The sequence below is a fragment of the Colobus angolensis genome, unplaced genomic scaffold (assembly GCF_000951035.1).
Source record: "Colobus angolensis palliatus isolate OR3802 unplaced genomic scaffold, Cang.pa_1.0 Scaffold199, whole genome shotgun sequence".
NCBI lineage: Eukaryota > Metazoa > Chordata > Mammalia > Primates > Cercopithecidae > Colobus > Colobus angolensis.
Window position 1 is genome coordinate 1,104,404 of NW_012115143.1, and position 14,556 is coordinate 1,118,959.

A 14,556-nucleotide genomic window follows, 5' to 3' on the forward strand; every position below is an offset into this window, starting at 1 on the left:
AATAGAATAAAAAATAACTCTTTATGGATTCTTTAGGAGTTTTCATATACAAAATCACTGTTGCCCAGGTTGGTCTCTAACTCCTGGCCTCAAGTAAGCCTCCTGCCTGGGTCTCCCAAAGTGCTGGGATTACAGGTGTGAGCCACCAGTTGTGTGTATTTCATGGCCGAAGATGTGTATATTTTATGGTTGTAATTGATAAAATAGCCTAGTGTCTACAAAATCATGTCCTCTGCAAACGGAGCTAGTTTTACTTCTCCCTTTCCAATGTGGATGCCTTTTAACTACTTTTCTTCCCTAAATTCCTTGGTAGAACCTCCAATACAATATTGAACCGATATAGCAAAAGCAGACATCCTTGTCTTGTTTCTGACTTCAAGGGGAAAACATCCACTGTTTCAGCATTAACTATGATATTAACTGTGAGTTTTTCATAGATGTCCTTTATCAGAACAACTATGAAAAAGGCTGAGGAAGTTCCCTTCTATTCTCAGTTTGTTGAAGTATTTTTATCATGGAAGGCTATTGGATTTTGTCAAATGTTTTTGCTACATCTACTGAGATGATAATGTGGTTTTTATTCTATTTATATGGTGTATTACATTGGCTTTCAAATGTTAAAACTATATACTTCATTGTATATCATATGAAAAGCTTATTATGCTGGCTGGGCATGGAGGCTCACACCTGTAATGCCAGCACTTTGGGAGGCCGAGGCAGGTGAATCATTTGAATCCAGGAGTTTGAATCAGCCTAGCCAACATTATGAAACCCCATCTTTACTAAAAATATAAAATTAGCTGGATGTGGTGGCGCATGCCTGTAATCCCAGCTACTCAGGAAGCTGAGACATGAGAATTGCTTGAACTCAGGAGGTGAAGGTTACTGAGATCACGCCACTACACTCCAGCCTGGGCAACTATGTCTCAAAAAAAAAAAAAAAAAAGCTTATTATGCCATATCACTTCATTATTAATGATGATGTTAATACTAATGACTGATTTCAGGTGATGACAGTATGACAACTCCATTGTAAAATTGTAAAATTTCTGTTTTTTCCCCTTATGACTAGCGAATAATCAATAATTTAGAAGTAAATAATGTTCCTCATCCACCTAAGTCTTAAGAATTTTAGCATCCTTGTCTGAATCAAATATGTCCTTATGGTTGACAAAATGTTGATTTTTCTAGTTCTATCATTCCTTCTCTATCAGCTAGCATTTCTCCAGAAAGAAAAGCTTTTCCTAATGAACTAGAGATACTTGGTTACCATGAAATACAATTCTTATTGAAAAGGCAGGATAAATGCTTACTTCACTCTCTTTACCAATTTTAATAGTAAGAAATTGACAGTACAGCTAGTTGTCATTGTGACAGGTTTTACTTCATCTAGCTCTCATTTAGGTTTCATTAGGAACTCATGGATTTTTATATACTCAATGTGATTCAATCAATTATATTGGTTATTTATTGTTTTTTCTTTTGATGCTTCAATTATTCAAGTGCTTCAATTATTTCAATTCAATTCAATTCAATTATGCTTCAATTATTCAATGTGAACCTTTTCAAGCTGGGTCCTACGTTCTTTTGCATGAGCTTATACTTTCCCTGACCCAAACCTGGAACCAGGTATTTCTGACAACAAGTGTCATAGTTTAAGAGCAGAATGGTACTTAAAAGAGCAACACACGTGCCCTACAGGTGTTTGCTGTTTTAGGGATATCCACAACAGTTTAAAGAGCACAAAAACTATATTCCTTGAAGTTGTGAAATAATTCATCTGTAAAACTTTTGAACATAGCATTCTGGGGCAAGTACTTTTTTGTGACAATTTTCCGAACTTCTTCAATGTAACTGACCAAGTTTTCTCTCTGCTTTTGAATAAAAATATTGTACTCTATACTATCTGATAAGATAATCCACTTTCAAGTGTAATTGCACAAAATCATTAAAAGAGTATTTTATAACCCTTGGGATTCCTTCTGTATCTGTGATTCTATAGTTATTTCCCTATTCTCATTTCTAATTGTCTATATCTGGGCTTGCTCAAACTTTTTTATTTCCTTGACTGGGATGTATCTATTTAATCTAATTGACATGTTCTTTAAGAAAAGCAATTACTGTATATATCAGCTCTACTAATTCACTATATGCTACTCTTATCTATTAATAATTACTTCCTTTCGTTCATTTAGGCTTATATGCTGTGTACTATTTTTATTTTTGAGATAGAGTCTCACTCTGTCACCCAGGCTGGAGTGCAGTGGCATGATCTTGGCTCACTGCAACCTCCACCTCCCAGGTTCAAGTGATTCTCATGCCTCAGGGCCCCGAGTAGCTGGGATTACAGGCATGTGCCACCACAGCTGGCTAATTTTTGTATTTTTAGTAGAGACAGCTTTTCACCATGTTGGCCAGGCTGGTCTCAAACTCCTGACCTCAGTTGATCCACCCACCTCAGCCTCCCAAAGTGCTGGGATTACAGGTGTGAGCCACAGCACCCAACCTGTGCACTCTTATGTATCAAGTTGATTGCTTAAGAAAACATTTTCTGAATTCATCTTTTCATTGTAAATTCATTCTCTCTAATTCAGAGACATTATCAAATCCTTAACTTCTCTGGAGCTGGAAAAAAAAAATTTCCTTACAGCTGAATATGAGAATAAAAATATCAGGGTTCTCAACGGAATCTATACACATAACATTTATTCTTATCTAACCTCAGCAAACTTAAAATAGTTAACAATTTTTAACAAAATAGCATTCTTACCTCTTTTATAGTACCTGCTCTTCCAGGTTCATGATTTACACAAAAAGGGCCAGTTTTCCATGCCTCTGTGTCTCCACAGTCACAGAACCCTCCTCCAGTAGAAGTATGCATCTGATAAAGGAAAAATGAGTTTGTCTTGATTTCAAATATTTTACTAAGCATGAAGAATGATAAAAATGACTCAAATAATAAATGCTCACCAATACTCCAACCTTAATTGAGTTCAATGTAATACTAACTGGATGTAACAAAAACCATTTTTGATTAGTTACTTAAAAAACAAACCAATAAACCAAAAACTTCCAAATCCTGAATACTTCATGATTAACAAAAATGAACTGCCAAAATTGATAAGCTTTTGAAACATAACTCTAATTTTTAAATAATAGTTGTTTAAATTTTGACTAATGGAGAAGAATAGATTGCAAAGTGTGCGAAAATAATCTATACAACACCTAGAATTTTTGAGTGATAAGATTTTTCTTTTTGAGATGGAGTTTCACTCTTGTTGTCCAGGCTGGAGTGCAATGGTATGATCTTGGCTCACCGCAACCTCTGCCTCCCAGGTTCAAGCGATTCTCCTGCCTCAGCCTCCCAAATGGCTGGGACTACAGGCATGCGTCACCATGCCTGGCTAATTTTGTATTTTTGGTAGAGATGGGGTTTCTCTATGTTGGCCAGGCTGGTCTGGAACTCCTGACCTCAGGTGATCCACCCACCTCGGCCTCCCAAACTTCTGGGATTACAGGTGTAAGCCACCACGCCCAGCCTGATAAGATTTTTTTTTAATTAAACAAACTTAAAAAAACTCATTATGATGATACTTACATAGTACTTAAGAAACGTATAAGGTATTTTAATTTACACTAATGTCCCATAGCAACTAAAACGTATTTATAAACTTTATCCTTTCAGTGTTGCTGAAAAAAAATTATCTAAAGTATACTACCTCAGGTAGAGGATGATGGCAACAACTTGATTTTGAATCCTCCCCCAAACTTCCTCCAAAACATAAAAAGAATAAAGAGAACACTAAAACCACACATTATCCATATTTTTAGCATTTACTAGGAGACAAAAAATATATATATACCACAAAGTTCATATGACATACTCCAAAAGAGTTCCCATTGCCTATCCCTTCAAGCCTGTGGGTGCAGACAGCAAGAGAGGGGAGCTTTAAAGACTCCATGAAGAAGTGCAGAGGTGCAGAGGACTTAGCAGAAACACTGAAACACAGAAAAAAATCACCCCCAAAAGAGAAAGCCCAATGCTAAGGGATGAAACCTAAACACGAGTTGGGACTTGACTGACAAGGAAAGTGAGCAGGACCAGAGGTGGCAACCTCAGAGAAGCAGTACTTTTGGAAGAAAATCAAATACATTTTTACAAAGTGGAAACCCCTAAAGACGTGGCAATGAAGGAAAAAGGGATATAAGAGAAAATTTTATAGAAATGAGAGAGACATAAGACATGCCAAACCCATCCCTTCACATTGCTACCACCAATATCATCAACAAAAAAAGAAATTACACAGAAAATGGAAGAACTGACAGAGGAGAGCACTTGTGACCCTTGAGCTGAAATGAGAAAGAACAGGAAAAAGCAGCCCACATTCACATAAACATGTAAAAATTAAAAGAGGAAGGGGCAAAAAATTCAAATAAGAGCCAAAAGCCAATCACAAAGCTAAAGAAAACTATAACACAATGCTCCAAACTCAATTACATAGAGTCAAACAAGCATTTGGTGATTATGACTTGAATCAGATTAAAACACCTTTTATCAGAAACACAAAAACTGGCCAGGCACAGTGGCTCATGCCTGTAATCCCAATGCTTTCAGAGGCTGAAGTGGGAGGATCACTAGAGGCCAAGAGTTTGAGATCAGCCAGAGCAACAGAGCAAGATCCCATGTTTACAAAAAAATTAAAAATTAGCCAGGTGTGGTGGCATGCACCTGTAGTAAATAATACAAAAACTAAGAACAGAAATAGACAAAAAAGTAGGAATAAATGAGACTTAATTGAACTCAGAAAAAAAAAATATATAAGAAAATGAGAAAATCATACCAAAATGAGAAAATCATACCTATATTTCGGACACATTACAAAGTGTCCAAAATATAGGCTCAAATGTAAAGTCAATGAATAACATTGAAGCAAAGCAGGAATATAAGAGAATGAAAATGAGATGAAGCAAAAAGTAGGATCAGAGAAAAAGTCATTGAAATGGGGGACAGGCATAAGAAAGCCACCATAACTGGAGTCACTGAAGAAGAAAATCAAAACAACGGAACACCGCTAACATTTAAAACTATAGACCAGGCACAGTGGCTCATGCCTGTAATCCTAACACCTTGGGAGGCCAAGGCAGGAGGACTGTTTTAGCCCAGAAGTTTGAGACCAACCTGGGCAACACAGTAAAACCTTGTCTCAGTTAAAAAAAAAAATCAAATTAAATTAAAATTTTAAAATAAATTAAAAATAAGACTATAAACTAAGAAAACTTTCTGGAAATAGAAGAACACCTGAATCTGTACACTAAAAGGGCCCATGAATTCTTGAGTGACTGATCAACTTCAAAATACATCCTAGCAAAACTATTTGACTTTAAAGATAAAAGTCCTGAGGGCGGTCAGGCAAGGTGGCTCATGCCTGTAATCCCAGTACTTTGGGAGGCCAAGGCAGGCGGATCATGAGGTCAGGATATCAAGACCATCCTGGCTAACACAGTGAAACCCTGTCTCTACTAAAAATACAAAAAATTAGCTAGGCATGGTAATGGGCACCTGTAGTCCCAGCTACTCAGGAGGCTGAGGCAGGAGAATGGAGTCAACCTGGGAGGCGGAGCTTGCAGTGAACCGAGATCACGCCACTGCACTCCAGCCTGGGCAACAGAGGGAGACTCTGTCACAAAAAAATAAATAAATAAAGTCCTGAGGCAAAAGATGAGGTATCATAATGACAAGAAAATCTGACTGGCATTAGACTTCTCAGTAACAACATACGAAACAAAACAACAGCTGAGTAGTACTTTTAAGTAAAGAAAATGCAAACTAAGGATATTATTTCCAGCCAAGCTATAAAGGTCTGATCTTGAACGCGTCAGGACTCAGAGAACACTACACATGTGCCCTTCTCGAGGTATCTATTTGAGCAAGAATCAGCAAACTTTCTGTAAAAGGACCAAACAATAAGCATTTTAGGTTTTGCAGGCCACATAGCCTCTGTCAAATTACTCAATGCTACTGCTGTATTGCAGAAGCAGCCACTGATAATACAAAAGTGAATAAGCATGGCTTTGCTGCAATAAAACTTTATTTACGGGCACTGAAATTTTAATTTCATATAATTTTAATGTACATGAAACATTTTTTAAAACTAACCATCTAAAAATACAAAAACATTCTCAGCTGTTTGAGGCCATACAAAAATAGTGAGCCAGATCTGACCCACAGGCTGTGGTTGATCATTCCCTTCCACCATCATCCCCCAGCTACTAGCAACCACTGATTTTTTTATTGCCTCCACAGTTTTGTCTTTTCCAAAATGTCATACAGCTGGAATCATAAAGTAAGTAGCCTTTACAGAACTGTTGCTTTCATTTATCAATATGTACTTAAGATCCTACCATGTATTTTCATGATTTGATAGCTCCTTTCTTTATAGCACTAAGCAATATTCCATTGTATGTACGTACCACAGTTTCTCCATTCACCTATTGAAGGACATCTTGGTTGCTTCCAAGTTTTGGGAAATATGAAGAAAGCTGCTATAAAACATTCACTGGCCAGGCACGGTGGCTCACACCTGTAATCCCAGCAATTTGGAAGGCCGAGACGGGTGGATCACTTGAGGTCAGGAGTTTGAGACCAGCCTAACATGGTGAAACCTCATCTCTACTAAAAATACAATCATTAGCTGGGCATGGTGGTACACATCTGTAATCCCAGCTACCTGGGAGGCTGAGGAAGGAGAACTGCATGAACCCAGGAGGCGGAGGTTGCAGTGAGCCAAGATTGCGCCACTGCACTCCAGCATGGGTGACACAGCCAGACTCCATCTCAAAAAAAAAAAAAAAAATTTTGTGTGAAGTTTTTTTGTATGGACATAACTTTTCAATTCATTTGCGTAAATACCAAGGAGTGTTGTTGTTGGATCATATGATAAAAGTAAGTTTACTTCTGTAAAAAATTGTTGAATTATCTTCCGAAGTAGTTATACCACATTTCATTTCCACCAGTTATAAGAATTCCTGGCCAGGCACGGTGGCTCACACCTGTAATACCAGCACTTTGGGAGGCTGAGGCGGGTGGATCATGAGGTCAGGAGTTTGAGACCAGCCTGACCAACACAGTGAAACCCCGTGTCTGGCCGGGCGCGGTGGCTCAAGCCTGTAATCCCAGCACTTTGGGAGGCCGAGACGGGCGGATCACGAGGTCAGGAGATCGAGACCATCCTGGCTAACACGGTGAAACCCCGTCTCTACTAAAAAATACAAAAAACTAGCCGGGCGAGGTGGCGGGTGCCTGTAGTCCCAGCTACTCGGGAGGCTGAGGCAGGAGAATGGCGTGAACCCGGGAGGCAGAGCTTGCAGTGAGCTGAGATCTGGCCACTGCACTCTAGCCTGGGCGACAGAGCGAGACTCCGTCTCAAAAAAAAAAAAAAAAAAAAAAAGAAACCCCGTGTCTACTAAAAATACAAAAAATAGCCAGGAGTGGTGACACGCACCTGTAATCCTAGCTACTCAGGAGTCTGAGGCAGGAGAATCGCTTGAACCCGGGAGGCAGAGGTTGCAGTGAGCCAAGATAGCACCACTGCACTCCAGCCTGGGCAATAAGAGCAAAACTCCATCTCAAAAAAAAGAAAGAGTTCCTATTGTTCCACATCCTCACCAGCATTTGGTGCTGTCAGTGCTTTGGATTTTCACTATTCTAATAGGTGCATAGTAACATCTCATTGCTTTAATTTGCAATTCCCTAATGACAAATGATGTTGAGCATCTTTTAGTGTGTTTACTGACCATTTGTATATATTCTTGATGAAGTGTCTATTCAGATATTTTGTCCATTTTTAAAGGGATGGTTTTCTTACTCTTGAATTTTAAGAGTTCTTTGTATATTTTTAGCACTGGCCTTTTTTAAAGATGTATGTTTGGCAAAGATTTTTTGCTCAATCTATCTCTTGCCTTTTTTTTCTCTTAAAGATATATATTTTTTAATCCAGTAATTCCACTTCTGAGAACCTACCTTAAGGAAATAATCCTACATATAGAAAAATTATTTACACATAAAGGTATTTATTGTAACACAGTTTATCATTAAAAAAAACTGAAACCCAAATAAATACTCCAATAATAGGTAAATTATAAAAATAAAATATGGTTAATATTATATACACAATATGTTCTAAAAAAAAGTACAATGCATAATTTCATATATTTTGCTTTTTACATTTAAAAGTATAACAAAATTTTTTTATTTTTATAACTCCACAAACTTCATTTGAAAAGTACATTTTTTTCTGATTAAAATAGATGCAGAAATACACTCTTTTATGGTTCATTTTTCTCATTTAACAACATGAAAAAACATTTCTATTAAAAACAATCTTTAACAGTAAGTGTATGTTTGTTTGTATGTATGTATGTATTTTTGAGAAAGAATATACAGAGGTTTACTATAAGTTGTTTTTTGGCGGCAAACTACCGAAAGGCTAGAGATCACAAAGAAGGGTCATATTACACACTGTAGAGCAAAGAGCTCAAAATTTTGTTGGTTTTCTTGTTCTCAAAAGTTGTTTTGGACTATTCTGCCACTAAAGGTTTATCTTGGTCCTTTCATCAAATAATATCTGATCTTGAGTCTCCCTAAAGTTACACTTTTTTTCTTTTCTGTAAAGCAACACACATCCCTTATCTCTTCCGATCTTTTCTTTACAATGGCTATGTTCACATATCAGAGCTGTTACAGCAGGAATGTGAATACTGCTCAAGAATTTGGACTAGATGGCCATCAGATTCCTACTTATTCAGAGATTTTATGGTTATATTTTCATACCTTGTAACGATGATTTTTATGAACACTATTCTGGAAGCAGTCCATACAGAGTACACATGTTGGATCAATTGCACAATCCCTGAAAAAGATCAGAAATTAGATTCCAAAATTTAGATGACTCCTACTGATGCTCAAGGTATGACTATAATATAATGTGAACAAGTTTCCTGTATGGTACACAAACTGAATAGGAAAATGCCTCAAAAATTGAACTGTGAAAATGTTTTGAACAAAGATAATATTGCTAGCATAACTTTAGTCTCATTTTAGCCACATTTAAGTGTGTAGGTCTGGATGTTTGGTTTTCTTTCTGAAATCATTCTCATAACTTTGGGCCTTGACCTGGTTTCGAACTGTTAGATTACAATTCAAAAATAGTTTTGTAAAAAATAATCCACTTTTTCCATTAACTACCATCATCTCATCCTATTACATAAATAAATATATTTTACAAAAGCTGATTGCTCATTGTTAAATGAGGCTTGGATAAAGACAAAGTTCATGAGAATGCAAGCAACATAAGGGCTGGGATTTTTATTCATTGTACATTGAAGTGTCCCAAACACCTGCAATGGTGCCTGGCATACAGTGGGTACTTAATATTTATTGAACAAATCAAGAAACTTCAATCCCTCTTTATCTCTCCCTTAATAACAATTTCTTAAATGTATTGTTTTATTTAACATTTTGGAGGAGACATTAAGAACAATATAAATTAGTGCAAAGTGCAGGATTAATTTTTTTTTTTTCTTTTGAGACAGTCTCACTCCATCACCAAGGATGGAATGCAGTGGCACAATCACAGCTCACTGCAACCTCAGCCTCCCAGGTTCAAGCGATTCTCAAACCTCAGCCTCCTGAGTAGCTGGGATTACAGGCATGCACAACCACGCCCAGCTAATTATTTGTATTTTTAGTAGAGACAGGGTTTCACCATGTTCGCCAGGCTGGTCTCAAACTCCTGACCTCAAGTGATCTGCCCACCTCGGCCTCCCAAAGTGCTGGGATTACAGGTGTGAGCCACTGCACCTGGCCAGGATTAATTTTTTAAATATCTCATTTAGAAGAATTGAAGAGATAAAATTGGGAAATTTTAAAAAGATTTTAAAAGGCTGGCCAGGCTTGGTGGCTCACACCTGTAATCCCAGCACTTTGGGAGGCCAAGGTGGGTGGATCACCTGAGGTTGTGAGTTCGAGACCAGCCTGACCAACACGGAGAAACCCTGTCTCTACTAAAAATACAAAAAATCAGCCAGGCGTGGTAGTGCATGCCTGTAAGCCCAGCTACTCAGGAGGCTGAGGAAGGAAAATTGCTTGAACCTGGGAGGCGGAGGTTGCGGGTGAGCTGAGACAGCTCCATTACACTCTAGCCTGGGCAACAAGAGCGAAACTCTGTCTGAAAAACAACAACAACAACAACTTAAAAGGCTAACAGGAAATACAAGTTGTCTAATAATATTCTGTATAACATATATGATTTATAGGCCTATTTAGAGTAGGATTTTCAACCTTAATACTACTGACATTTTGGGCCAGATAATTATTTGTTGGGGATGAACCAGACTATCTTGTGCATCAGGATGTTTAGCAGGAATCTTGGCCTCTACACACTAGATGCCAGTACCCTCATCCCCAGTTTTAACAATTAAAAATATCTCCATGAAACTTTTGGAGAAATGAGGTCTACAAATGTCTAGTATGCTTTAGTTGAAACTGACTGGGCTTTAGCTAAAAACATATAATAAGATAAATGAACCTTACTATACTATATAGCAACATGGTACACAAAATGCAAAGACTATTTTTGTTTGTTTGAGATGGAGTCTTGCTCTGTTGCCCAGGCTGGAGTGCAGTGGCACAATCTCGGCTCACCGTAATCTCCGTCTCCCGGGTTCAAGCAACTCTCTGCCTCATCCTCCCGAGTAGCTGCGATCACAGGCGCCCACCACCATGCCCGGCTAATTTTTGTATTTTTAGTAGAGATGGGGTTTCATTATCTTGGCCAGGCTGGTCTTGAATTCCTGACTGTGTGATCCACCTGCCTCAGCCTCCCAAAGTGCTGGGACTACAGACATGAGCCACAGCACTTGCCCCGGGCTATTTTTTTTCCTGAGAAAAGAACAGGATAAAGAAAGACAGTATGTTCTAAACAACCATTAACTGTACATAAACCAGTCAGGCCTAGAATTATATGGAAGTAAGAACAATTCTCTGTATTTATAAAGCCTAAAACTTTACACTCCTAACCTAAACTAGCTCTAACAAAGGAGGAAAACTAAATTTCAATTTTCAGGCAGAGGTAGGGAGTAAAAACATTCTCTGTGCTGCCACAAAGTTTAAGGCACTGCTCTCACAAAGAATAAAAAGCCTAAAGTTGCTTTCAGTTTCCCTACCACTGGCCTCTTCTAGTCAACTAAATTACTACTGTTTCTACAGGTTCAAAATCCCTTATGCCAGACTCTGAAATCCAAATAGCTTCAAAAGTGAAAGGTTTTGGGATTTTTGTAGGTTTGGCAACAAATCTCACATGGTGGCAAAACATGACTTTAAACGACATGAGACTACAGGCATGATTTGTACTACTTGTGAATATTCACAGATTTCTTAAAGAAAGATTGTGTTTGATTACAGTGTCCCGCCCTGACTCTGCTGAGGAAGTATTCAGAATTCTGAAATGGCCCAAAGAGTTTCGGGTAAGAATGTGCTGGATACATTATGAACAAGGCAAAAATCTATCACCGACATTCTGTTGGAGAACAGGAAGAAACAGTGAGAACTATTTAACTGGAAGTCATATATATTCAGAAACAAGCTGTACTAGCAAAAACCACACTATAACCGTATAATAAAAGAAAGTTAATTAAATAAGATTAAATGTATTATAAATAGTAATAAACCAAGAAAAGTACATCATGAAATAGATACAAAATACCAAGATTGTAATAATTGGCCAGGCGCAGTGGCTCATGCCTGTAATCCCAGCACTTTGTGAGGCTAAGGCATGTGGATCACTTGACGCCAGGAGTTTGAGACCAGCCTGGCCAAGATGGTGAAACCTCGCCTCTACTAAAAATACAAAAAGTAGCCAGGCGTGGTGGCGGGCACCTGTAATCCTAGCCAGGCGTGGTGGTGGGCGCCCGTAATCCCAGCTACTTGGGAGGCTGAGGCAGGAGAACTGTTTGAACCTGGGAGGCAGAGGTTGCAGTGACCCAGGATGGCACCACTGCACTCTAGCCTGGGCAACAGAGCAAGACTCTGTTTCAAAAAAAAAGGATTTTAATAATTATAATCAATCCTGTAAGTTTCTAATTCTTACCTACAAGAATAGGTTGTCTCTCCACTTTTGAAAACTTTCCCACAAAGCTGAAATGCTCCACTGTGCTTCAATTTCTCTAAGCAAATATCTGGATCTTCTCCAAATAAGTACCATTCCAGTGGAGTGAATATTGACATTTGCACACTTTGCTCCTCCTTTTCCAAGTCTGGGTCCATTTCAGCAAAGTAAATTTCTGGCACCAATTGTGCCAAATGATGCAAGAAAGCAGTATAAAAATCAACCTGCTGATCCCACCACTGAAAGAAAAGAAGATGAAAATTAGACTGACTTACAAGTTCCTTCTTAATCATCTAGGGGCACAAGCAATGACATAATTCTATAATTTCAAAGTAATTTACAATATACTTCATCTTTCACCAATACAGAAGGAAAGTGGGTGATGAAAAACAATTAAGCTTGGAAATAAGCAACTGCTCACATACCACCTGTATCTGAAAAAAAAAAAAAAGAGAAGAGTAGCTGTAGTAGGTAAGAATTATCCTTCCCTTCTGGAATGGCCAATTCCTGCTATGTGAAGGTGGTTCTATTATCAGTCACAGGCTATACAGACAATGCATTCATCAAACACTTTGTTTTAGGAAACCAGAGTATTTAACGAGAGATCAAAATGAACATAGGCCAAAGTTTTGTAAATACAAAAAGCACTAACCATAAAAGGAAAAAAACTGGATAAATTGGACCGCATCAAAAGTAAAACCTTCTGCTCTTCAAAAGAAACTGTTACAGATGGCTTATTTGCATGTGAAAACATGCTTACCATTACCAGTCATTAGGGAAGCACAAATTAAAATGACAATGAGATACCCCTGCACAACCTAGTATACTGGCTAAAATAAAAACTGGCAATATCAAATGCTAACTAGGCCAACAGTGCTTTCGCACGTATAGTCCCATTTCAGGAGGCTGAAGTGGGAGGACTGCTTGAGCCCAGGAGTTCAAGGCTGTAGTGTGTGCCTGTGAATAGCCACTGCACTTCAGCCTCGTCAACACATAGGGAGACCCTGTCTCTTAAAAAACAAACAAAAGACAAAAACAAAAACAAAACACATATGACTCAAGGCACATCATTTAAAAACAACAACAAAAACTTATCTAAGGAGTTTTACAAGCTAATATAATTAGAATTAAGATTTTAGATAAGATTCCATAACACGTCATTAAGGAAAGTTACAGATATTTGATTACATATAAGGCTTTTTTAGTTTGTACTAATGAACCTCAATATTCCATTCACAAATAAATTCAACCTCAATATTCCACTCACAATTAAAACTTCATGGAAAATATGTTTACATTAGGTGTTACTATAGAAATTAGCCCATTCTCTAAAGGGCAACTTGTAGATAGTTATTAAAATTTTAGATTTACATATATTTTGACCCAGAAATGCTTATTCTAGGAATTTATTCCTCAGATAAACATGTATAAAGTATTTTTTTTGCAGCATAACTATCTTTAATCGTAAAAGACTGGAAACAACCAAAATGTCCCAAAGCAAGAGCTGAATAAATCATGGGACATTATTAAAAAAAGAGAGGGCACAGATCTATGTCCTGATATGGAACATTCTTCAAGTTATATTGATAAAGAAAAAGCAAAAGGTACAGAACAGTGAGTATAATGTGCTATCATTTATACTGGGAGAAGGGAGGAAAAGAAAAAGGAAGAGGTGAAGGAGATGTATCTGTATGTGTTTATATTTGAATATAAAAATCTCCGAAAGGATTCAAAATAAACTGTTAACAGCAGAAAGAGCCCCGGGAAAGACTTAGTGTTCACTGTGTTACCTTTCTTACTGTTTTAATTTCCTACTGTATATACACATTATCTATTTGAAATCATTTAAAAACGTTTTCCATCCTATACATTTCATGTACAGTTATTTCCATCCTATACATTTTGTGTACAGTTATTTCCATCCTATACATTTCATGTACAGTTATTCATAACAGCAAAAAATTAAAAACCTGAATGTCCATGAAGAGGGTAATAATCTATCATTTAGCCATACTTGTCCAAGTGTGAAAATATATATTTACATCCACTAGATGTGCACTGTAACATCACTTGTAACTGAAAAGATGAAGTTCACCTAAATGTCTATTAATAAAGGTATATCCACTGTGGTACAGTCATACCACTCAATGCAGTCAGAATGTCATAAATACTGTTAAGTGGAAAAAGAAGCTTTAGGCCGGGTGCGGTGGCTCAAGCCTGTAATCCCAGCACTTAGGGAGGCCGAGGTGGGCAGATCACAAGGTCAGGAGATCAAGACCATCCTGGCTAACACGGTGAAACCCTGTTTCTACTAAAAATACACAAAAATTAGCCAGGCATGGTGGCGGGAGCCTGTAGTTCCAGCTACTCCGGAGGCTGAGGCAGGAGAATC

General features: G+C 37.8%; 1 protein-coding gene across 1 annotated transcript in view; it reads right to left on the minus strand.

Moving 5' to 3' along the window:
- The window catches only part of UBR1 (ubiquitin protein ligase E3 component n-recognin 1), a 158,669-nt gene that overhangs the window by 125,915 nt on the left and 18,198 nt on the right, over positions 1 to 14,556 (minus strand). Inside the window, exons 2-4 of the mRNA XM_011941205.1 lie at positions 12,147 to 12,403; positions 8,831 to 8,909; positions 2,771 to 2,881 (exon numbers count right to left, since the gene is read on the minus strand). Coding sequence (XP_011796595.1) covers positions 2,771 to 2,881; positions 8,831 to 8,909; positions 12,147 to 12,403 — 447 coding nt within the window. The remainder of the gene's footprint in view (positions 1 to 2,770; positions 2,882 to 8,830; positions 8,910 to 12,146; positions 12,404 to 14,556) is intronic.